The sequence below is a fragment of the Haemorhous mexicanus genome, chromosome 5 (assembly GCF_027477595.1).
Source record: "Haemorhous mexicanus isolate bHaeMex1 chromosome 5, bHaeMex1.pri, whole genome shotgun sequence".
Lineage (NCBI taxonomy): Eukaryota > Metazoa > Chordata > Aves > Passeriformes > Fringillidae > Haemorhous > Haemorhous mexicanus.
The window spans coordinates 43,305,821-43,331,383 of record NC_082345.1 but is presented as its reverse complement, the minus strand read 5'-3'; the positions used below and the strand labels follow the sequence as shown (position 1 = coordinate 43,331,383).

The 25,563-nt window shown below is 39.8% G+C and overlaps 1 protein-coding gene across 6 annotated transcripts in view; it reads left to right on the top strand.

Annotated features, from left to right (window-relative positions):
* The window catches only part of SRGAP1 (SLIT-ROBO Rho GTPase activating protein 1), a 139,726-nt gene that overhangs the window by 54,228 nt on the left and 59,935 nt on the right, over positions 1–25,563 (top strand). For 5 of the 6 annotated variants that reach the window (XR_009486568.1, XR_009486569.1, XM_059846983.1 and 2 more), the window contains exons 2-4: positions 13,705–13,900; positions 16,317–16,479; positions 24,498–24,560. Coding sequence is in view for 4 of the 6 variants with exons in the window: in XM_059846983.1 (XP_059702966.1) it covers positions 13,705–13,900; positions 16,317–16,479; positions 24,498–24,560 (422 nt within the window). In the remaining 2 variants the exon portion in view is untranslated. The remainder of the gene's footprint in view (positions 1–13,704; positions 13,901–16,316; positions 16,480–24,497; positions 24,561–25,563) is intronic. The other variant, XM_059846982.1, reaches the window with a different exon arrangement.

Here is a 25,563-nt window from a genome sequence, read left to right as displayed (position 1 = left end):
CAGTGACTGGGCAGACAATGTGTTCTCTTGCATAGCTAATGAGTGCAGGCTTCTAGTAAGACCAAGTGTCTTGAGATGTGTCACTGCACTGAGCTGATGAAATGTGCAGTCTGTGGCAACACAAGGAACAAGGACAGCACTTTTTCTTATTGTATCTCAGGGAACAAATACATAGGTCTGAAGGTGCAAACTGGAAGAAGTCTGGCACTTAGGGGAATGCTGACAGTCTTGTCAAGTATTCCTCTGCCAGATGCAGTCTCTGCAAGGCTGCTTATTCTCCTGGATCCACTATTGTTACATCACTGAAAGCTTTTATTTCTTGCCGTAAATTTCCTTTGGCAGCAGTTGTTTAGGTTATTTTCCTTGGAGATTTAAATGATGAAATTTCTGTCTAAATCAAATGGACTAATGACATATTACAAAAAAGAACCAGAATTTCCTTAGCGCAGGAAATTGCAAGGTTTGAAACTTTCATTTACATCTTAACTACTAGCTTTTTATAAATTAAAAGACTGAAACTTTGCAGAGGAGGGAAGCTTTTAATTAAAATCATTAAGTATTTTAGAATTGGAATATGTTTGTTCTCCTTTGTTAAATTAGAGTGCTTAAGGGCGTTCCTGATTTGTTTTGATTTTTTTTATTTTAAATCATCTCTGCCTTCAGAGTGCTTGCATCCTTGTGGGTAAAGATATGCTTTGAAAGTATTTCCTTTTCCTGAAAAACGTGGGTGGATCTGCAGCACTGGCAATGGTACTTCCTGCATGAAGTACTCAGGAGAGGCAGGATCTCCAGCTTGGTGTTCCCAGCAAAACACCTGAGGGATGGAGGCATATAAAGCTGAGTGCCACCTTTGATACAGGATGGCAGTGAGGAGGTGCTTTGAGAGGAAGGATCTTTTTTGAAAGTTCTAAGTGTCCTACCCTGAAATGGAACTCTGGTGCATTTCTATCAAAGCGCTGGTTTTATGTCTAGCCTCCGCCATGGTTCAAGAAACAACTAATTATTCAGCAGAGTTAAAATGTTGCAGATGTGCTTCTCACTCAAAGGACATGAGATAGGTCTTCAGTTACCATCTGGTCACATTGCTTCCATCAGAGACTACACTAATTCTGAGTGGCTTTTCCGCCCGCTCTGAGGAGCTCAAGCAGCTTGTTTGGCTTGAGTATGAACTGCTTGTAGGTCTGCTGGAAAACATTTTTCTAGGAAGGTGGCCTACAACCAGCTTTTTCTATTCAGGCTGTTGGCTTTTCTGATCTGAATCTTTATTTAGAGAGTGCCATATTTCCTGTATGGCTAGAGGACTCTTTCTATGGAAAGTAGGAAAAGCTTGCTTTTTCCTTGGGAGAAGGAGGCTGAGCTCAGCAGCCTGGCTGGGTACCATGTGCAGTGGTCTTCCAGACCAAGGCAGGCTTTTGCCTATTCCTGTCTCTAAAGCAATTTTGTAAATAGAGCTCTAGGGAAGAAAAGTAAGTCTAGTTGTAACACCTTGGTAGATTTCTATATTTGCAAGCAATTTCCACATGATTGACAGTTTTGGGCAGGATTGTTTGCTCTACAAGCAAATTCATTTTGTTTGAAAGTTGGAAGAGGGGGTTCCTGCTGAGGTTAGCTGGATTGAACTGGGTCTTATAGTTCTATTGAGTCTTCTGACAAGCCTTTCTTCATGCCTGAAGTTCTTTATTTTCTCATTTTTTGACCTCATTAGTTAAATCCAATGCTAATTTGCAGTGAAACTGGGTTTTACAGACAGGGGAAGAACCATTATCTGGAACAGTGCATCAAGAAGGCTTAACTTGCAGAATACTTAAATACTGAGTCCTTACTGTCTTAGCCTTCTATTCTAGGTAAATAGTTCTGGCTTTTTTCCTTCAGAGTAGACAGAAGTAAACATTGCTCAAACCCCTTTCACAGCTGCTATCTTACTCTTATTGACTATCTTATTCTTGCTCTTCATAACCTGAAAGTTTGTGTAAACAGCAAGATCATTGTTCTGTAGAGAAGCCACAGATGAGGTCTTGTAGATAATGCCCAGCTTGGACATGAGTAATCTACAGTTTTAGGCTGAGTCAACTGGGACAACTTGAACTTCATGCAAAGGTAGTCTTCTTTTCTTTGTGATTTTTACATGTCAGGGTTATGACAGATTATCACCAAAGTGACAAAGCAGTAGATTAGCACTAAGATGAAAATGTCTATCCAGGCAGAGAGGACAGGACTGATGCTTCAGTAAGTACTGTTGCTGTACTTTGACAGATTAGGTGCAGAAAGGAAGTTGCAGTGAAAATGCACATTTTGCAGAAACTGGAAAAAATAAATGCTTTTCAACTGGTTTATCTGTATTTTTGTGCTCTTTAAGGTTTTTTGATAGATTTTAAATGGAACAGGAATAGAATAATTTGAGACAAAAGGACTGCAGGTAACTTGAGGCGAAGGATTGCAGGTAGCTTGAAACTGAAGGTCAGCTGGGTTTAAGTTATCCACTCTCTGTGGATAAGCTTAAGTAACTCCAGTGGCTTGCCACCGTAGTTTTCTTTTCCAGGAACTGACCTGGTTTCTCCTTATCTCTCTACCTGTCTTTGTTCTATAAATATTTCTGATAAGAACTTCAGTAACTTAGGCAGAAGTAGCAATTTGCTTGCCTAGAACACACCGGCATCTCTCTCTGCTCCCCCTGCCCTTTCCAGGAGATGCTCTCCAGCCCTTTGGTCACAGCAGCCACTTTCAGGCAAAGGGGACAGATTGTTGTCAGCAGTTTGGTCATTGCGGTCCTGGGTTCATCTGGCCTAGTAGGTGTGCACTGCCACACTTTATGACTTTTTGGTCTTTACTTTATCCTTCTGTTTCAATTATTTTCTAGTGCTCCTGACTGACTCAAACTCATCTTTGGTTAAAAAACCAAAGAGTAGCCCTAAAGTAAACATATGGAAATACAGCAATGTTGTAAAACCAGTGTCTGGAGTATTCAGAGTATTCCTGTTTAAGGAAATGTAACCCAGGATAAAACCTTCTTTGGAAAATTGTCAGAAGCCTGTGAGATTGATATTGCTGGCATGTCTGGTTTGTCCTTCCAGCTACCCTTGCTTTTTTCCCCAGCTGGTATCTGTGTTTGTTGCATTTATAATTTCCAGAAAAGTTCCCCATGTATTTTGCTAATGGTTGGATGATGATCCTCTTACAGGATGGAGATTTCTCCATTGTAGATGTCACATCTTTCATTTCTTCGCTAAGTTGTGCACGGCCTTCTGTGAATTACCAGACATTACTTTTTTCCAGAATAAAAAAAAACTATTTTCACAGGTTACCACTTTGCCATCCAGGTGCTATAACTGCTGATGTGCTTCTCAGAGCTGGAACTTTATGCTTACAAAACATCAAGATTCAATTTCAGTTTAGCCAAGGAAAGGGCCTAGGAGCTACGGCTACTGCCCTGCCCATTGCAGTTCTTCTCCTTTACTCACTCCAATGCACCTTTTGCTACCAGAATGTCTATTTCCAAATGGAGGTGGCTAAAAACATAGGCAATAAAAGGGATTTTATAGCCTTTTTTTATAAAGGAATTCTGAACTAAGCATGTGAAGCATTAATCCCTTGGCCATTCAGTGAAGGTGCCTTAAGTGGCACATCTGTTTCCTACAGCTGTTTTTGGTGTCTTTGCTTCCATTCAGCAATCATCAAAGCCCTGCTGGAAATCCTAATCACCCATATATCTGTTGGAGAGAAACATTGGCAGAATACACAAAACAGTGTATTAATGCAAATACTGGGTTCTACAAATAATCAGCTTTAAGTTTTGTTCGTTCTGATAGTTCCTCTCAAAAAAACTGGAGTGATATTTTTCTTTTTTTTTTTTTCTAACTTCTGACAGATTGAAGAGTGTTTCCAGGGGACCTGGAAAAATGCAAATTATTTTAGCCTAGGTTTCATTTACTAGCAGATACCATTCTTCATTTTACTGTTGAGTGAGTAAGCAACAGTTACCTACAGTCTCATGGGATTTTTTTTTTTCTTTTCCCATTAGCAGGAACCTTGGGGGGGGGGGGGTGGAATTTCTTCTCCTGCTACTGTAACAACTGAAGTTAAATTTAATTAAACGTGGTCCACAATCCAATTTATACTTCCCTGTAGCAGAAAGAATCTGCTCTGTGACACTGAAGGATTTGTTTTATCCTAGCTGCTGTTTGTGGAATTTGAGGCTCTGAGTAATTGGGTTCAAAACCATCCTTTGAGGTAGGCATTTTATTTTCTCACTTAAGCATTACACCTTCTACCAAGTCAGAGCACTACATAGGCAAATGTATTTGAAGCATGGCAGAATTTATCTAATCTTGTTAGGTGACATACAGAAATACCTGTCTGTTACTTCTACTTGTATAATAGTTATAATCAACCAGCATGGTGATTATCTGATTATCTATTTTACATTTATTAGTACTCCCACAGACAGAATAAGTAATTCCATCACGATTGGGGTTATTCTTTTGTTTAATTAGTAAAAATATAAATTTTCTGTTCAGAGTTTGTCATACAGAACTTTTTTTTTCCCCCCAAACACAATGTCCTGTTTCTTAAATCCTCTACTGAGTCAAATTCAGTATTATTTGCTATGTGAAAATGAGACAAAGACACTGAAATTTACTTTTGGATAATGTTACAGTCAGGCTCAGAAGACCAGTAATCCCTCACTGGGGCTTTGGTTTTGCAGACTTAGGCCAAGTCTCTACTAAAAAATTATGCAGATCAAGGTCCATCTGGTCTGACAGACATACTTCTGAGCCAGACTTGCACTCTTACAGTTAAATCTGTCCGAGAAGCATGAAGCATGGTGATAGAATTTCATTCAAAGATTGGCTGGGTAGTGAATGCCATCCTTCACTCAGCACTGGGTGGGTGAGTGAGGAGCTCTGGTCCCCCACTGCTGCCTCAGCAGTGCAGGGCTGTCCCTGCTCTGTGCTGCTGGCGAGCACAGTGCTCATGGGCAGGGACAAATGCTCTGCCCAGAAGTGTGCCAGCATCCAAAGCAGGCTCTGCAGCCCTGGCATGTTGCCCAGGACAGTTTCTTTCCCCACTTGGTTGGCTGGGATACACAGGGCCTTTAGTAACTACAGGGATGTACTACTCAGGTGAGTAATTAGCACGGGATAGGTACATAAAGTTTTAAAACTGGTGTTGGAGGCATCTCAGTGGCATAGCTGGTTGTCTCACTGAAGAAGAGGAGAATCATGGATCTAGTACAGAAAAAAAAGTACATATTTATTTTAGAAGAGAAACACAAAGGTGCTCAATGTTTAGGTTGGGGGGTTGAAGTTAAATGTATCAAAGCTAAATGAGCAATAGTGAAAGTATTTTACTGCATGTTAGACTGGTTGGACTGAAAAGTGATGTGGGTAAAATGCTGGCCCATAGCACAGATTACTGTTTCCTTTTTGTGCTTAACTGCGCTGTTACTTCACCTTGGGACTTAAGAGCTGTCACTGAAAGTCATGGCTGGGTCAAATGCATGCTTTTATTTATGACATGCTACAGGGTGTGTGTCATCCTAAAAATGTTTTATTTACCTCCTAAAGATGTGCCATGCATGGAGAGTCATTTTCACAGGATGTAGGGAGGGAATTTTCTCTAGTTATTAATTTCTGAGTCTTACCACAGTGATAGTTACCAGTTTACAGGTGATGTTGTATCTGATTGATGTGCAGATTTCATGCTTTCTTGCTTATCTTGCTGCTCAGGAGCTCCTGCCCTGCACTTCTACCAGCATAACTCTCATCTTAAGAGCTATGGCACCTGCCAGAGGTTCAAATTAATTAATTTTTTTGTCAAGAAAAGGCACCTCTCTCAACATCTCATTTCTAGAAGAAGCCTTCAGATATTTTCACTTGTCAGCTCTTCATCCAAGATATTAAGAAGGAAAGAAGGAAGGGTTTTATTGTGACAAATAAGTAGAACTTAACAAAATGAAATGGTGCTGGTCTGGATGTAATCTGTACTCAAATCTGTATGGTTCTCTGGAGGTAAAGGATATGTGCTAATACTGAGACTGGAGTAATTTCAGGGTCGTGTTGGTGGACAAGTGATGCAGTGTCTGTTGCAGAGTGAATACTGCTGCACGTCTCAGAGGCAGCTCTATCCTCAGCCTTGCAGCAGCTGAGGCAGGAATTCAACCTGATTTCACCTAGTTTACAAGTAAGGAAGCTATTGAAGAGTATTAGGTTTTCAGTACTGCTTGGATTGTGACAAACTGTGGTTTTTTTCCTACTGGACCCCCTGGTTTGTGAGGATTTTTTGTCTCATGGAGTGCTAATGCCAATCAGGCCTCCCGGACATTGTGCAAAGAATGTTTCCAAGAAGACCCATGAATAATTTTTCTGTTCTGGTGGCAGATACGTCATTGGTGAGAAGATAAGAAAGATTTGGGTATACTGATTTCTTTTCTCATGTGCCAAGAGTTTAAGACTGCAAGGAAAGGCTCATGGTATCTTTACAAGCATAAAAAAAAGGATGACCGAAGCCCTTAAGAAGCTTCAGAATAAGTTTTCCCATAGAGCTTGACAGTTTAGGTGCTCTAAATGGGTTTTTAGATTCCTGCTTTATGATCACCTGTCTGCTTGGCAGACTGTTGCATGGACTCTTTTTTCCTCTTTCTCTCACTCTCTCTGTCTTTCTTTGCAGAACTGATTTGCTCATGTAGAGGTGGGGCAGCTGGATTTTGGGAGAGTATCTGCTCCCACTGTGGGAATTAAGGGCTGGTCGCTCTGGTGATAGACCTTCAATCAGACTGTTGATGCAGAGGAGGCATTTTGCCCTTTGCTCTCTACTCTTCTGGTTGGCAGTGTTTTGAGATGAGCTTTTACTGTTGAGCAAAATAAAGTTCCTTCTCCACTGAGGGACAGAAATTTTTGTCCTCAGTCCTAGATCCTGTGACTACAAGGACAGAGTATGCCAGGTTCAAGGTTTGGTAGGACTTAGTGCCAGCACTTAATTATGAGTGCGAAGGAGCAGTCGCCACAAAAGCAGTGGCACTCAGAACGTGGTGCAGGCAGACTGCCTGCCTAAATTCATGGTCGCTTGGCAGCAGCATTGTGGCAAAAGTGTCCTGCCAAGTCATGAGCTGGCACACTGCCCTCCATTTAGACTCGGACGGTAGGCAGCCAAGTGACCAGCAGCTGTGGCTGTGAATAGCAGGAGGGCATTAGTCCAAGAACAACAAGAAGAAAAGGTTCTTCTTCTACATGTAGAGATTTTCTTGGCTCTTCCAGACATGTCTTCTCATTTCAAAAGGATATGGAAGGTGCCCTAATACAGCTGCCCTTTTTGAATCCTGTCCACTGGGATCCCCCAGTTACAGGATTCTGCATAAGCAAATGCTGTTGCCCAGTCTGTGACTGCAGTACACAGAAGTGTGTTGCTTGAATGTATAGAAACGAAATTTGCAGCTTCAAGGAGAGGATTCATTGTTTCTCTGCTCCCTTTGTTTGAGCAGGACAAGTGAAGTGACCCATAAAAATGTGTCTGCATCCTGCAAATGGCTTCTGCACCAGCTTTCCTCCTAATGGCTGCACGAGGATTGGTTTTTATCTTTAAGGATGCCAAAGTGCTTGAATGAATGTAGTTTACAGTTTTTAAAGAAGTTGACAGATGTCAACAGGGGCTTCAGATTGCTGACTCTTTGTACAGCCCTTCAGATAGCAGAAGTGATTCTCTGTCCCCATCCAGTTCTACACTACCGCCCAAAGACGTGATCTGTCACAAGCAACCTCAAGCACATCCCCCAAAATCCCCAAACAAACAAAAAATATGAAATGAATTCTCTGGAAAATAGCACAAAGTCAAACTTTAAGTTTAATGCTGTGCATGGCAGAGGTCACACTTCAAGTGGCAACATGTATAAAGCTGTATGCTCAATGTACTAAGTGAAATTGATGGGGGGTCAGGGTAGAACAAAGTCCACAAAAGCCCTGCCTGTGGAAACTCAAGGGCATCATTGTCTCTGCAGCCACACTTCTTATGTGCTGAACACAGACAAGTGATCTCCCCATGTCTGTCATAGAAGGTTAATGTTGTGGTACAGGCTCATGATCTATTTAAAGGCATTTCTGCATCAGCCTCCAAGATCTTTACCCCAGCATCTCTCATTAGCTGTCAGTCTGGTGGAATTTCCTGGCTTTTGAAGTGGATTTTCCTGCTTGTGGTCAAAGAAAATGGCAACAAGGACTTGGGAGAGAGTGTGAGCCAGACTCCCTGCTGACCACAGAGCTTCCCTTGCCATTTGTCACAGAAATACTCAAATAGCTTTCTAGCCAAGTCTCAGAGAATAAACACTTTACAGCACTATCGTCTTTAGACTATGTATCTCAGAGACAAGTATTGGCATTACTCACCATGGATGTGATACCTCTCACCATCTTTTATCTTCTTGTCCGTTGAGAGGAACAATAATGTTGTTCCCTGGGAAGTGTGGGAGCACTGATGGGACATGGCATTAAGGAGTACTAGATGTGCACAGGGACACCTCCAGGCCCCTCTCAGTGATTCCTGCTGCAATTTCTCTGCTGACAGCATCCTCAGTGGGCTGGAGATAAGCACTTTGCTCAAACAAAACCTAAACTGCAGATGTTGGCCAGCTGCATGCAGCTGGACCAAAGCTCTGCTGATCTTGACAAAGAAGCCAAAACCAAGTCCTTAAAAAGGCAGAGGCTCGAATGAAATGGAAATGATTAGTCCCCACATGCAGCATCCCAGCTTCAGCAGCAGGGATAGATATGAGCAATTCTTCATGCTAAATAGCTAGGGCACAATGAGAGGCAAATAAGGCTCAAGTGTCTTCAAGGAGGAACTGCAAGATGATTAATGCTGCAATAGCTTCTTAATTACAAATGCATGTTGGTCGCCAGATGATATCTAGGCTGAATTTAAGGTCTGAATCTTTTCCTGTGAAATATGATCTGGATATCATTGTCATGACAATGAAGGATATGTGTGTTGATAGCTCACTGGGGTAAAAAAAATGACTAAGTGTAATGGTTTAGAAATACAAAGTCTAAGATACCAGGTATAGGTTTTTGTGCATTTAATGAGACATTTTTGAGACATTTAAAAGTAACTTATTTTTTTTGTGAAGGAGATACTTGGAGAAAAATGGGAGGTGATGCAGCTTTGTCTGGTTACCCAGAAAGCACCTGCAAACATAACTATGTCTTGTGAGAGCCTCTGTATTCTCAGAGTTCTGTTGAGTTACTTGCTTTTGTGATCTTTTGAAGGGTGAGGCCCCAAGGCTGTTGGTATGATTATCTAGTAATACCACTGGATTAATATGTCTGCATAGTTTGTGAACTGTAATCATGACTTAAATATAGCTCCTTGCCAGTCAGGGTGAGGCAGCAGGTGGGAGGCTTGCAGTGCAGCCAGGCAAGGTGACTGGGGAGACATGTTCTGCTCTGTGGCATTTTCCAGAGCTTTCAGCAAACTCCAAAGCCCATGTCAGGGCTGCTCTGCAAGCACAAAACTTGAATGGGAGCTAAGAGTGGCAGGCTGCATCAGCTCTTGGAGTGGCTCAGGCAGGAAGATTCTTGAGGCAGGTGTGTTGGTAGCCCCATGAAGCATTCTTTAGACTTGCTTTGCTCGAGAGTTGGTAAGAGAGTTTGTGGTGGTCTGAAAGATCTCCAAGGTCTGAAAGGCTATGCATAGCCTAGTGCAGCATGGCTGGAGCTCTGCATCACTGCAGGGCAGGGATGGGGGTGGGCATTGCAGCGGGGAGTTCTGTAGCAGGGCAGCAGTGTTGGTCTGTCCATGGGTTAATTTGGTTAATATCATGTGTTTACAAGTTCTGAGCTACTGAGGTCAGGAGGGGGTTTCCTTTGACTTTTTTGGGGATGTTTGATGGAGCTGTTGTGTGTGAAAGTGAAGGTGAAGAACTTAGTTCCATGCTGGTGTGTAGCCAGCATTGTGATTGTGTCACACTGTAGTGTATCTTCACAGGTTCCTTCAGGGGGGCACTGGCCTGTCACTGGTTCCATACGTGTTCTTCAGGGTAGTACAGCAGTGCTGTGTAAGTCACTATTTGTAATACTGTACTGTGTGCAAAGAGGTAACCTTGATGAGTTATTTCTGATTATGATTTGGGTGAAATCAGTAGCTCAGCTTCATCTGCTCTAAATTAACTTTCAAAGCAACTATGATGTTTTCTCTTTTTATTTTTCATGGTGCACAGATTTAACCACTTGTCAAGGAAATAAAGATTTGTTGAAAAGTTAGAGTTACGTTTTCAAAACTGGCATAAACAAACTCTAATTTTATACTTAATGCAGTAATTGTAGTGGAGGGTGTCTGTGAGGCCATAACCAAAATAAATGTTAGCCTAAAAATCTTTAGAAATAAAGCTTTATTCAGTTTATTGCTTTAATTGCTGTCTCAGTAACTGCTTCCTCACTTTGATTGTGTGGGCAGATATTGGACAAAGAGTAGGGTGGATTTAAGTTTTTTTTTCCAGTTGATGTGATCTCAGTCTGTTCAAACTGCAGTATAAATGGATGGGATTCCTTTTGAGCCTGCCCCTGGCCAGAAAACCAGTGAGCTTTGACTCAAAGCTGCCAAGAGAAAAGAAGGAGAAGGTGTTAACTCATCCAGGGTTTAAGCGGGTCTTTTCCTGGCACAAAATAGCCTGGCAATTTGACATCAGCCACTCAGCAGAGCAGAATGGGACAATGTCATTGCCCATTACAACTGGTACCAATTCAGCTTCAAATTTAAATGTGCCAGCAAAATAAGAATAAAGATCCTTCCCTTACTTGCTGCACCTGTCTTTGTATCCATGGAATTTGGACTATACTGATTTTATTTCTTTGAATACAGTGCAGCAATTTTCCATGCCATTCTTGATAGCCCTAGGGAAATCACACATGGTTAAAGAAAATAGCATTGCCTTGGTGCATTTTTCTGTAGCAGTAGGTAATGGGTAGTCTATTACAGTTAATAGTACCTGGACAGTTGTGATTTTGTCACACACAGCCACTCAGGATGCCTGCCTGTTTTTCCAGTACTTGTTCTGGGGGTTTATTGTTGGTTGGTTGATTGGTTGGTTGGTTGGTTGCTTGCTTGCTTGCTTATTTTTTGATCCACTGCTCTCATCAGAAAATGGAAATCACAATATTTTCTGATCTGATTTCTTATTCATTGCCATCTCCTCAGCCTGCCAGTATGGCCTTATATATGTTATTAGTAAAAGAAAAGTTTAAAAATGGAGGAGCAGAATGACATGAAAGACTGGAAGGAGGACTGCTGTTGAAGTCACTTCTGGACTGGCTGTGGTCAGCTAGCATGAGTGGGATTTACATCTCCCCCTTTTCTCCTCCAGCAGGAGGCCACAGGCTTAGCCTTTTGGAATCAACATGTTCTTTCTCTTGGCTGAGATTCAAATAACCAGAAATTAGAGAGCTTCCCTCCATAAAGCTGCAGCCCCCTGAGCCCCTAATTTTACCAGCCTTACTCAGAGCTTGTACATCTCCATCAGCTTTCATAGATCATGCTTCAATCAATTTTGTTTCCTAAAATACAAGTTTGAAGGAAGCCACTATTGTCCACTGGAAATCCAGACAGCGTCAAAAAGCTTAGGCAGTTTCTCATATTTTATCTGTTGTCCCTTGTTCATTGTTTCTTGTATTTCTATTCATATATTCCTGTTTCTAAAATCTTTCTCATTCTTGTTGCTATGGCAAAAGCCTGCCTAAAAAAGAAGAATTATAGCAGCAAGGTACACTGACCTACAAAATAATCAGAACATAGTTGCTCTGTACAAAACGCTGCTTTCAAAGTAACTGCTAGAAAATCTTGAGTGGGAAGGAGAGATGGCTGAAGTATCATGACCATGTACATGGATCTGGATTTAGTGAAAACTCCAGCTTACTGACAAAATTGCTGCTTCTGACCAGTGGATCTGTACAGCTGGTTCCCCATACACAGGTTTTTTCCATGACTGCAATATTAACAGTAGTTGACACCTAAAAAAGTGGTTTTGAGCATCTGTTTCTGTTGTTAACCTTCCAGCTCTCATGTGATTTTCTCCTCTGTGTACATGAATGTCATTGATACAGTGTTGTATTACAGTGGCTCATCCTTGCTGGAGGCATGGTTTCTTTTCCAACAAACTGATTTGAAATGAAGTGAAAACCAAACCATGAATTTTTTGGTTCACCTCCCAGACTATAAAAATGGATGGTCTCATTAATGATTAACCTGGCAGCTGGTAGCTCACAGTAGATCTGGAAGAAAATACTGCAGTGTCTCCCTCCTCCAGCAAATATATTGGTTAACAATTTTCTGTGCTCACACTACCTTATTTCAGTATACACATTTGAATCCAAGCAGAGTGGGTCTCTGCCTTCATACCTGCTCTAAGATCAGTAAGGATGCAGTAGATCCTAGTTGCATCAGATAATATTTGCAATGTTATTACTGCTTAGTGGTTTGCAGTTCCATGTGATGTTAGTATGACTTTTAGAATGCTCTTCTATTTCAAACTATGCTGTGGGCTTTGAAGATTTCCAGGATCTTTTTGCCCACAGTATGATTACGTCATTAAGAATCAAGTAAAATTTCACAACAATTTTGCATTTACATGGACATCATTTCTGGGTGTTTTGCTGTTGATAAATCCTTATTATAGAACTAAACTGTGTAAAAAATATACACATATATTATTGTCAGAAAGTGTTTACTCCTCATTTTACTCCACAGTATTGGAATACACTGTGTCTAGGCAGTTGATAAAAGTGTAATGAACTCTAAAGAACCAGAGGGATCCTTTTAGACTAAATGTTCTCAGAATGTATTTAACTGGTTAGCACTCAGGAAATAAAAGTGCTAAAAAATTACCCACCAAAATGAAAGAAAATCAAAAAGCCCAGAAATCTCTAAAATAAAAACCCTATTACATAGTAATTTTGCATATGGCAAAAAGTGGTAGGATATCTGGAGGCTTTTCCTTATTGCTCTAGAAGAGAATATATGCTCACTATATGTGAGCATATATTCTCTTCTAAACTGAGATTCTTCTAAATTTTTTTTTTTTTAAATACTGAAAATTATTCTACAGTCTCTGGAACCTTGTACAAATTTTCAAATAGTTGTCTCCAAGTATAGGTACATGTTTTCCTCTCTATTTGCTGTAAAACATTGTTGGATGCCTGTATGGTACACCGGTTCCCTCCCTGGCAGAGATAGGGCAGACATGGAAGCTCACCTGTGCACAGTTACAATGGATAATGCCTCCAGGATTTATCACAAGGTTGTTTCCATGGTGTACACGAAGATAGAACACCTGACAGTCAGCAGGCTGATCCTGGCCCAAAGGGTGCTTGTTTATCCAGCTATTCTTCAGGGCTGCACCACCTTCTGCAAGGAGATCACTCCAAGTGGAATGTTGTGCTAGTGCCAGAGCCCAGAAGAGGGATGGGAGAGGAAGGTGGAGACTCACCTGAGCCCCTGTCACAGATGTTTGTGAGACAGCAGGTGGGAGGATGATGGGCATTAAGCATGTGGTGGCAGAAGTGAGAACTGCCACTGCTGTGTCCCACCACGGGACGGGACCTCAAATCCAGCTGCAGCTGGTGTAGCTGTGAGGATGAAGTACACTGGAATGTTTGTAGTTTTGGTTGGTAACACTCAGTTAATTTGCTTTTACTGACCTGAGTGAATATTTGTTTGTCTCATTAGAGATCCGAGCTCAACTCGTTGAGCAACAGAAATGCCTGGAGCAGCAGACTGAAATGAGAGTGCAGCTTCTTCAGGATCTGCAGGATTTCTTCCGCAAGAAGTCGGAAATAGAGATGGAGTATTCTCGAAACCTGGAAAAACTGGCTGAGAGGTTCATGGCAAAAACAAGGAGTACAAAGGATCATCAGCAGTACAAGTAAGAGAAACCTGCTTGCCTATCCACCCCCATGTTGTACCTGTTGCTGGTACAACAATAAGTTCAAAGGCCTATTTAAATTTTTCACCCCTGTTTAGCAGCATAGCAGTTCTCATTGCAGTTGAAGGTAGATTTGTGCCTAAATACTAGTATTGATGTGGCTCTATGCAGTTACTTATGTCAGCTTCTGACAAGTAGTTTCAGTTTCTAAAAGGTAAGTTGTACAAATACTATCCCTAACCTACCATTTGGATTTTAAACCACCCAAAATACAGCCAGTATCTAGAAGAGATGCAGAGCTCCAAAAGCTTGAAAATCTGTGTGCTCATTTCTAGAGGAGTTGATAGAATTTTGAAGCATCTGCATGAAGGTCAGTCAACGTTACAACAGTAACAAAAAAAGACAATTTTGGCCAAGAATGACATTAAGAAATTAAGCTATTTTGATTTGTTGTTGCATGTGAATTTTGCTGTATCTTCACTTCTCTGCTGGGAATAAAGAGGATGTGAACGTTATGCGTTGTTTACAATCCAATGTACCCTTTTAATGGCATAGTTTCATAACGTACAGTATGTTTTCTGAAATGCTTCATGTGCATCACTTGCTGACATAGTCTCATGTGGTTGTTTTCCTGACTTGAGCTGATTAATGAATGCATGTGTCTGACCCTGTTATGCTTAGGGATTTAGTATTTTGTGTTTGTGAAACTAAAAAATAATTTTCCCACTGTTCACTCAGAGCTGTGCTAGAGATACACAGATAAAACTGTTGTTTCAGGACAAAAGTCTTTTCCAAATAGATCTGGCAAAGGAAAGGTTAATCAAATACAGCTTAAACAGTTCAAAGAGCATTAATATATATTTCTTAAAATTCATTTTAGTTACTCAGTGATTCTCAGAAATAACCAACTGTGCATGTGTCACCACTTCACAGAGAGCCCTGGCTTTTATTCTGCTTGTGGCAAAAGCTTTTTTCCTTATGTTTACAAGCATCTTTCCTTGTTCTTAAACATGTTATATCCAGACTGGCAGCTGTGCATGGGAGTTACGACTCCAGTTCTACCTTTGCCTTTGCTCTTGCAGTTCTCTGCTCTGAGAACAGGTTACAGCAAAAGTAGCCTATGTTGTTGGTCCCCTGAGCTGTTCCCACCATTGCACCCAGAACAATCAGGAAGGTCTTTGAAATCAGCTTCGGGACATGCAGAAGCAGTGAGGACCATGTAGTATCAGCATGGCCCTTCAGGAGTGCTCATGTTGTCTGACCTGGCTGATAAAACCCCTGGCTGTGAAGTAACACTGCTAAGATGTCTATCTGGAACAAATGGAGGAAGTTTTCTTAACTCCTGATTCATAGTAAAGCAAAGCACTAATGATAAATTTCTCTGTTAATCATCCCTTGTAGCTTTGATTCTGAGGGTGACAACTAAAAGTAGACAATTAGATGGGAATTAAAGGGCATATTTCTAACAATGAGACTAGCTAATTATTAGAAGAGTTTGCCAAGAGTTGCAGGAGTTTCTCCCTCAATTCGTCACCACTTCTGCCTGTTTTACCCTCATGTGCTTTATCCTTTTAACTAAAGGAGAATCCCTGTAAAAGAGGGGGAAAAAAAAAAAAGGAACAGCAAGTTTTTGGACCAGTTGGTTGAAAGGCAGACTTTATACTAAAATGCCAATGAAATCATAAGACAAATTATGTAAAGTTTTTGTTGTCTGTGAAATAGTTGTGGACTACATGTATTTTTATTTTGCCTTGTGTAAAAGAAATGAGAAGTCATATTTGATTTCACTTATGGCTACATTAAAGCTGGGACTGGGCCTGCATTGCAAACAGTCTGTCATGGGAATTCAGGATTGGATCACTGGAAACAGTCCAGTCCTGCTCTTGTCTTGTTATTGACACATCTAGGACTAGCAGTAGCAATGTATTTATGAATGCTGTGAATTTATGAGCATTGCTCACAGAATATGGATGCTTGAGACATTTTCTTCTGAACCGTCAGTTATACAAATCCAATGCAGTGAGACAGTTACACCTGCAATTTTGCTCAAGAAGGATTTGGGTTGTGCTTCCAGTGCTTGTTTATTTCTAATGTCAAAAATTAATTACTGTTACTCTTCCAGGAATGACCTTTATTGATTTTGAACATTCACAAGTAGTCCATCTCTAAGCTTTGTGGCAAGATATTTTATACTTTCAGGTGGTTTGCAGAGTATCCACACCTCATGGGACTTGAATGTATCTTAAAAGTCATCTGAGGCTTGCCTAACCTGAGTTATCCCACGAATGGATAGACTGTTCAGATGCAGCTATTTTTATGTAACAAGTTATGACTGCAAATGTCAGTGAGACGGTTCAGTTAATAACACAACCTTTTCATTTCTATACATTATACATGTGTGTATCTTCTTCCTCAGGAAAGACCAGAACCTCTTGTCACCAGTGAATTGCTGGTACTTACTCCTGAACCAAGTGAGAAGAGAAAGCAAAGACCATGCAACACTGAGTGAGATCTACCTGAACAATGTGATCATGCGATTCATGCAGATAAGTGAAGACTCCACCAGAATGTTCAAGAAGGTAATGCATCTCCTGCAGCCCTCTATCCAGGCTTATAAGATGCATGAGGGAGGCAAAAGTGTCCTAATAGCTAGCCTGTGAGGAGAAGATTCAGCACACACAGCATAAAATCTGTTTTAGCATACATATAAATTCTTGATGACTGGTCTTTGAAGCAGATACTTAGTGCTGAAATGCCTGGGATCCTGCTGTGTATGCTGGTGACCTTAAGAGCTGAATCTAAAAAAAACCAAAAGGCAGGGGGAAAAGCCTGTCCTTCTCTAAAAAGCACACTTGTCTGCCCATGCAGAAGGAAACAGTTTTCACTTATGACTCCCAAAATAGTAACACTATATTAATTAATTATTTTTAAAAGAATTTCATTGTGAAACAGTTTGAATACAAAACAAGAGTTTACTTTTTAGTCCCTTGACATAAAGTTGGTGGCATACGCTGCAGTTCTCCAAAAAGTATTTTCTTTTCTTCCTAATATTAAATATGAACATACTCTTTTGATAACATAAGTATTTCTGTTAGATCCTTTAAGTGTTGTCTCTGTACATGTTTGTCCTTGTCTGTGACTCTTATGTATTTTCATAACACTTGCATGGTGTGTAAATCCCTCATGTACTGAGCAAGCACTCTAAGCAACCTTAGCTCAAGATCTACATAACATGTTTGCAGCCATTGTTGTTAAAATGTTTCAAAAGAAAAATAGATTATAAATGCATATATATTAGTCACAGCGAGATGCTGGTAGACAAGCAGCATACAAAAGAGTTCAAGAAGAGTAAAGGTTAAAAGATGTAAATTGTGTGATGAAGTGATAGCTGCGGTACCCAAGTTAATGTTTTCAAAACAGGGAACTGGTTTCATATATACCTGACCAGAATTGCAGATAGCACTGGGGTGGGGAGAAGAATCATTTAGGGAGCACATAGATTGTACTTAGAGGAAATTAAAGTAAAAACTTAAATTGAACTTCCTGGTATGCATTAAAACCAGTAACAGGGACAGAGTTGAAGTTTATTGTTTCTCAGTAATGGGTTGTTCATATAATATGTCTGATATGTAAAACTGTAATTTACTGACCACTCAATTTAATGAAATGGAAGATAGTTATAGAAATTGATCCAATAATGAGAAAAGTGATTTGAACGAGCTGCAGTACTGCCTATGTGCAGATATCTCAGAGTTGCAAACCAGTAGAATTTTTTTTTTAATCTGGAATAGTTTTCCCTCTGTTTATGTCTCAGAAGTATCTTCTTCAATAGGTGTGCATTATTAGACAAACCTGTTTGCTTTCAGCGTAATTCAGTTTTTTGGCACTAGAAATTTTTCTTTTTCTTCCCTTCTGTCCAGGGAGACTGTTAAATCGTATCTTGTTAAAGTTTTCAGTGAGCAAGTGTGTGTCCTTTTATATTCACTCATGATTTATTAATGGAAATTGCTGAAGCTTCTCTCTCAAAAGGAAAGGAAAATACGTGGATATTTTCAGTGTGTTAACAGGAGGCATATTGTCCCATCTCCCTGATAAACTTGTCTCTGTCCTCCATGTTGTTCCCATGCAGGTGCAACATTTCAAGTTTTCTTTTTCTAGCATAGCTTCTTGAAGAAGAGCTAGCATCTGCTCTTGCTTTTATATTCCTAACTTGGGAATATAAAAGGGGAAAGAAGAGCAGGGAAATTGAGGTGGTCCTGCCATGCATAACCTGAAGCTGACACTAGTAGAGCCCAGATCCCCAGCAGCCCTTTGCTACCTTTCATCAGGGTTTGCCAGCTGACACTCAGTGTGAGAATGTTACTTCAAACAGCTGTTAGCTGAGGTGGAGCGTGGGCAGAGTGAGCTAAGCAAAGGCTCTGTGCAGGCATCTGAGCCAGTCCCATAACATTAGGGGAAGGGTGACAGGAAGACATGCAGATGGTATGTATGGTATGGTATAAGTGAGATTCATGGACACATGGACTCAGTGTGGCAGTGCTTGTTCACCAGTACCAATTCTGAGCACACATTTTTAAGACATTCTGTCAAGCTCAATACTTGTTGCAGAAGTTTGGTATTTCCACTAAGCCCCAGTGTGGACAGTTCTTGCTATGGTGCTTGCTGCAGGGTACTGGTGATTTATTTGCTGTTAGTTCCCAGGTGCAGAACTGATGATGAAGCTCTTCCAGCCCAAACCCTTCCATGATCCTGTGATAATTTGTGTGAGATGTGAATGAGCAGTCTAACTTAAGGTACTTACAGAACTGCATAATGGATGTTTACTGGGCAACAAAAAGATCAGATGCAAAACACATGTACTCTCCTACAGTTCTCTTTGCAGGAGAGAGGTCACAGGGGCAAAGAGAAGGTGCGCTTAGAGTGAGAAAGGTGACAGTCACCAGTGTCCTCCATCAAAATTGTATTCTCCCTGAAGATAATGGCATTGATTTTGTTGGAGATTTTTTAACATCAAATATCATATTTAAGCAATTTCTGTCAATTTCTGTGATTCTGCAGATTACTTTCAGAAAAAATGTATTTAGAATAAAATAGTGTCAGAGAAAAGTATAATCAGTCTCAATAGGTATCATATCCCTGTGAAAGCATATGGAATTTGTTCACTGTTCAGATTTTGGATTAAAGTAGAGACTAACCATGTCCTGCAGATACTTCTGCTCTGGAATCTGATCATACTGTTCTGTGAAATATATACTGTCTCTCTAAGTAATAAATATAAATAACAAGCAGAAATAAGAAGATTTTTAAAATACACTAACAAGTGTGTGCTTAGTGTCTTACTGCAGTCTACGGTCAAGAGCAGGAAATATCTGTACTCTGTTGGCTCTCACAGTGTTGGACTCAAGAGCATGTAATGTCTACAGTTCTGTGATTCTATAGTTTACAAATAGCAGTTAGTCAAGCTTCTCTGTATTCAATGGTTAGATCTTCCAGTTGTATATCTTACAGCTTATTAATCTAATGGTGTTAGACATCACTACTTTTATCTTGTTTTAGTTCTCCATCAGTCTTGTAGCAGCAAGGTGCTTTACTCCATTTCCAAGTGTGGAGAGTAAGTACACACACCAAGGCCATGATCAGAGCAGATCATCATTGTGCTGCTCTGAAACCTCAGTCTTCCTGCTGCAGAAAGAAAAAGTGTCTCAGGGTGGATTGCCCCATTGCCCACAAGCAAGATAAGGGGAGACAACAGCAAAGTCATAATACTCTGAACTTCTTAACTCTTTCTACTTCCTCTTTTTTACTTCCCCTTTCTCCTTCCAAGAAGATGGGACTTCCAATTCTGCTTCTCAATGATAGACAGTACTGACTTTTTCCATCTTGCTGGTGGGGATATTGGTTCTCAAGTGAAACTTTTCCATGAAGTGAGCCCAACATTTTCTAGAAGAGTGTGGCTTGAATTTGTATCTTAAGATTGACTCAAGCTTGAATTGTAGTAAAGATCCAATAATTTCCTCCTTTCCCTGCCATGCTTTCCACTGGAGTATTGTTTTGTTACCCCTCCTATGTGTGATATAGCACAAGCCATAAGTTTGTAGCAGCCCCTTTCTCTATTTATTCTGTAAAAGGTGTGTGCAATAGCCAATGATGATCTGGTAAAATATAGTGGTGAGGGTGTCCTTGTTCCTTAGGCTTTGTACGTTGTCCTTGTCTCAGTCTCTGTTCTTCATCATTCTGTTTTTCCTTTTGTGTGCATTCATGCATCTGTCTGGATATTTGGATTGTTTTGGGGAAATGATCCCTATTGGCTTTGCCTTACATGGTCTGATGGGACTGGATGTGTTGTATTCAAGTACCTGATTGTATATGGCTTTGCTGTCTAGTCTAGCCTCCTTAACATGTTGATATTAATTAATTTTGTTTTCCCAGGAGCTATTGGTCATTCTTTTTTTTTCCAGGGGTCAGGAACTGGCATCTGTTTAAATCTACTAAATGCAAGACTAAGACAGGATCTAGTACAGAGATTTTGTAGCATTTGTTGGGAGACATTATGTCAGGCCTCATACTTTCAGACAGGCATCTAATCTCTTCTTTTTAGTTGCTGGCATATAAAAGCAGTAAGATTGCTGTCGATGTCTGCCCTTCATGCCGCACATAAAATTGCAAAAATGAAGTAGCGGAGTTCAAACCTTGCATGTTTCTTCAGGCAGATGGGGTAGCTGGCCTCATGGGGACAATTAAAGAATAAAGTAATAAGGAGAAATGTCAAGCAGAAGGGAAAAGTATTATGCAGTGATTCTGGTTACCCCAGCAGTAATAATCAACTGTATAAACACATACTTACAAAATCCTTAAGCAGATTTGTATATTTATAATTTATAAACATGTATTTTCCTTGGACAGAAATCTGCATAAACCAAGATGAACATATCTTCCAATGTTTACAGTAAAAGATGCTGGAGAAACCAAGCACAATAAATATTTTAGTTCCTTAATCTGGCTATTAACAAGGACTATGACTACCTACTGAATCTGTTTGGTGTTATACAGATTGTGGCATATAAATTTTTTGCATCATTTTCTTAAACATTTAAATGTTTAAAAGGATAGCAAAGCTGTTTGTTGCTATAGACTGGCAAGTCTGGGACAAAATTTTACTGAGTTGGCTATGTTAGTGTCACGCAGCTCATGAAACCTCCATAAAAGAAGGGTTTGCACTTCACTTTCCACGGGGACCAGCAGCAGACTTATTTAAAAGCAGTAGGCACAGAATGTTTTCCTTAAATTATGTTAACTGAGTAGAGTTGTGTAGGCTAAATACAGACACTAAAGAGTTCCAGGAAGAACTGGACTGACCCTTAAATTTCAGTTAAAATAAACAAGAGTAAAGCTGGAGTGCCAAATTATGCTTTAGCTGAAATGTATGGAAAAAATTTTAACAGACTTCAATGAAAAGATATTAATGTGGAATAAAATTTTAAGTTTCTCAGACTTTTATCCAGAAGTACAAATCTTGATAACCTCAGTAGGAGCGCTGATGTGTTGAAGGTTGAGCACATACTGAAAGGAGGGTTTAGGTACATTTGCTTGTTGGTTGCATGTGTATGATCTATGCTGCTAGTCTGTGAAAACAATACACTACTGTCTCTTAATGTCTTGCATCAGATTAGTAACATATATAATATTTTTAGCAGGAATTTGCATGTGCTCTAACATTTTTATTATATTCTTTATTCCTTTGGTTAATAGGTACTAGTGCATTTCTTAGGGGCACAGTGAATAACTAAGCTCCTTCAGTGATTGTTTGTCAGGTTTTAATAGCCTGCTTAGAGCTATCAACTCAGCTCTGGAAAAATGTGTGCTGCATCTTACTTTCTGTTGTTTGGGTACCCTGTGGACAGGCTCCTAGAGGAGCACACCATTCACACATGCTGAGCCCTACTGCAGGGAATAGGTAGCATAAGCAAGAAATAGGAAAGCAATTAACCACTGAAACTAAATTAACTTCTTAACTGGTACTCTAACATGCCATATATTACACACTAAAAGCCATATTGCTTGCCACTCAAGTCAGTGTTTATTGATCCTAAGTGGTAAAGAAAAATGTATTGGTTCTTGAAAAATAAATCCCTTTTATACTGCTAAGTTTAACCAAATTTCTTTTTTTTTTTTGGACAATTTCTACAAAATCTTTCATCAGACTTGAAATAGTTTAAAATGTTATCCATCACTGCAGGCATCCTCTGCTAATTGGAGTCCACACATGAAGTGGTGGAGGGGTGACTCCTTTGTGATTGTGTGGCATAGCTTGGTTGTCACTTCCCAATTTTCACTCTTTTTGCTGATCACCTCCCTCCTTCTCTTTTTGCTTTCCATTTTAAATCTTATTGTCCTTCTATAAAAGCATCTTTCTCTGTTGTGATCTCTTCCATTCACTTTCAAATTTACCCTTGATCACTGTGTTGCCCTGGAAAAGATCATGTGTGCATGATAGCCAGTAAGTCCTGAGAGCTGGACTGCTTGTATTTCAGTGCTGGACAGAGCTTGAAAGGAGCAAAGGGAAAAAATGGGTCCTAGTAAATAGTGATCATTCACCAAATCCTCAGCTCATCTGGTGTCTACTTGCATCAAGGTGGGACTGCATTAAGGGGAGGGTCTATCCTTCAATGAGCTGTGTGTGCTTTGCTTACAGTAAAAGGGATAAACTGCTTGAAGCTGCACTTCATCTAGAGTTCCCTCCTACATGGGTATGCTCTCGTCTTAATGTCAAACATCTTATTTGTATGTTTTGCCCTTCTTTCTGCTAAAGTAATTTTATAAACAACTCACATTCAGCACTATAGACGCGTCTATCCAAGAATAAACAGGTGGCCTCTTCTTGGAGCTTTGAGATGTGTAAGCTGTGTTAGAGCTGCAATGCTGACTTTTAAAGGCAGGGTGCCAATGTAAAGCAATTGAAAGCAACTCGGAATTTTTGCTAAAGATTTTACGGCATTTCCCTACAGCAGCTTGCAAACCTGCAGTCCTTTTCAATTCTTCATAAGCACTCTACTGTTACATATAAGAAATTTTGTCCTTCTTATTAGGTGAAAATAATCTATATTTGCAAAGAAATGGAAGTAGTAAGCCTTGTGTTCTAGATACTTTGGAACTAATGCATACCTCATGAAAGTACGTCTTTGAAAAGTATGAGCAATAAAGAAAGTTTCACAGTAATTCTGTGTACCTCAGCTTCAGAGCACTTGTCTTACTGTGCCTGAGCTACTGCAGCTAATGCCCTTGGGAATACAAGAATTTCACTGAAGTGTTTTTTTAAGTTATATTCCTAGCTTCTTGTCAGTATAAAACCATCTTGCATTTAATGATTGGAGTGAATACTGATAAGTGATATGATGGGTGCCCAGAGTTAAAACAGGATAGTAGGAGCAGGAGAAGAAAACACCCCAAATTTTCTGTTTGAGCTACTGTATGTATCTCTTTCATCCTCCTGGAAGACACAATGGGTGGGATGTGTGGTGTGGTTTCTCCTCATACGTGGATGTTGTGCTGCAAATTCTCATTCAGAAACCCATTATTCTTTCAGTTGTTTTAGTGATGGCCAAGTATGCACTAGCAGCTTTGGAGATGAGTTGTCCCTGAGGATTTTCCTTTGGCTTCCATACAAATACATAGTACTTCTCATAGCTAAGGCCATTATCTATCATGCTGTTGAAGTTTTTAGAAGCCAGACTAATTATCAATTTATTCACAGAAAAAAAATCTGACGCTTCCAGCATGGATGTTAGAATGCTGAGCATCACAGCAGAAGCGTAGCCAGGCTGTTTGCCAAGTCCCATAGCTCTGTTCTGTAGCTGTTTTCCAAAGGCCGTGATACAAATGCCTTCAACTCTTGCACAGTTGCCACCATTTTCATCAGATTGAGCTGCTGTGGAAAACTAACAAAGGAATATATTTCAATGAGACTCCAATTAAATGCTCTTGTTTTGACATATCTGCTTTGATAATAACTGCTGCTAAGCATTTCTTTTTTTTCTGGGTTAGAATGAAAGTAAAGTCACAGTCCAGAAAAGCTAAACAAAGCTGGTTCAGCAGCCCACTGTGTGGAATATTATGCAGTTGGGTATCTGTTTCAAAGAGGAGCCACAATTATTTCTTGCATAAATATTTAGATAGTTGTATGTGCTGAGAAACAAAGACTAGATGCAAAATTGGGCAGGATGTCCCTCTAGAATATCACATTCTGCATGGTTTTGTTTTTGTATATATCAGAGCAATTATAAAACAGTACACAGTTTGTCCTGTTAAAAACATTAATCTTGAACTTTCCCCTTTCTGTTGGCACCTAATTTCCTGATGCTTTATGGGAAAAATACCTTAAAATTACTTCTGGGTTTCTTTTTAGGAGTCTTCTGTCCAGATGTTATCTGTCTGCCTCTGCATCCCTGAATCACTCTTTTTAGTGCACTGTAATTCAGAATGGTTTTTGGGAGCAACATTGCATTCACTGTCTAGGATGAGCAATGAGTATAAATATCAAGAAACAAGTGTATGATGCAGTTTTTACATGCCCTTTTCTAATGATTCTTTTTAATTACAGAGTAAAGAGATTTCATTTCAGCTTCATGAAGACTTAATGAAAGTACTTAACGAGCTTTACACAGTAAGTACAGTTACTTACTTAGCTTATCTTATACAAATTCCATATCAAACTACTTCTGTAAGCTTTAAGTGGACTTTCATCCACTAAGTTACCCCCAGTGGAGTTACTTGTTTTTGTGTTTTACACAAGCCTAAACTATATTTTTGAAAAGACTACTCACTTGTTTAAAATACATATGCTAATGCTTTCAGGATTACTCTTTACTTTCGACCCTTTTTTCCCCCCAGACTCTGGTAAGCCAGTTTATTAGAACTTTTGTTGTTTATTAATGAAACATTTCTACTCAGAGCTTACCAGAGCAAACTTCTTTCTTTTCTGCTTTGTTTTTGTCCATGCTGCTTAGTTTGACTTGTGGACTACACTCCATAAAAATCATAGGTGTTTGCAGATCCAGTGCTGTGCTATCTAAATGTTACTTATGTGCCCCTCCCCATCCCTGACTGGGATAAGTAAATAATGAAAGGAAAAACAGAGGGTTTTGTAGACTTCCCATACCATTTAGAGAGATCAAGAAAAAAAACACTGTCAACATTCTGGCAAGCTCCTGCTGATCTGTAGGAATCAGCAGAACTTAGAGAACTTAGGTCTGAATTTCTGTTTTCTTGTTTGAAATCCATTTACACAACTTGGTACTACAAAACAATGTCTCATCTACCTGATAATTATTTCCCCAGCTATTTTCTGAGGTGGTATGTTGTGAAAAGGAAAAGAAGCAAAAATTACCCTTTTTTTGAAACACAGCTGTAGAATTAAGATGAATTGGTGATATGCATCTCTTATAAAAGCCTGTTGATTTCTGCTCATCCAGGAAGTTGTACATTTAAATGCTCTTTTTTTTTTTTTTTTTTTTTTTTTTTGGTCTGGAAGAACTGAAACATATATGCTCCAGTACCCTGTATAACAATCTCTAGGCACCCCTGTTCCCCATCCTCAAGATTTGGAGTACCATAAAAAAACCTTACAGTAGTGATATCAAGAAACATTTGTGAAGTTTAGGAAGCTA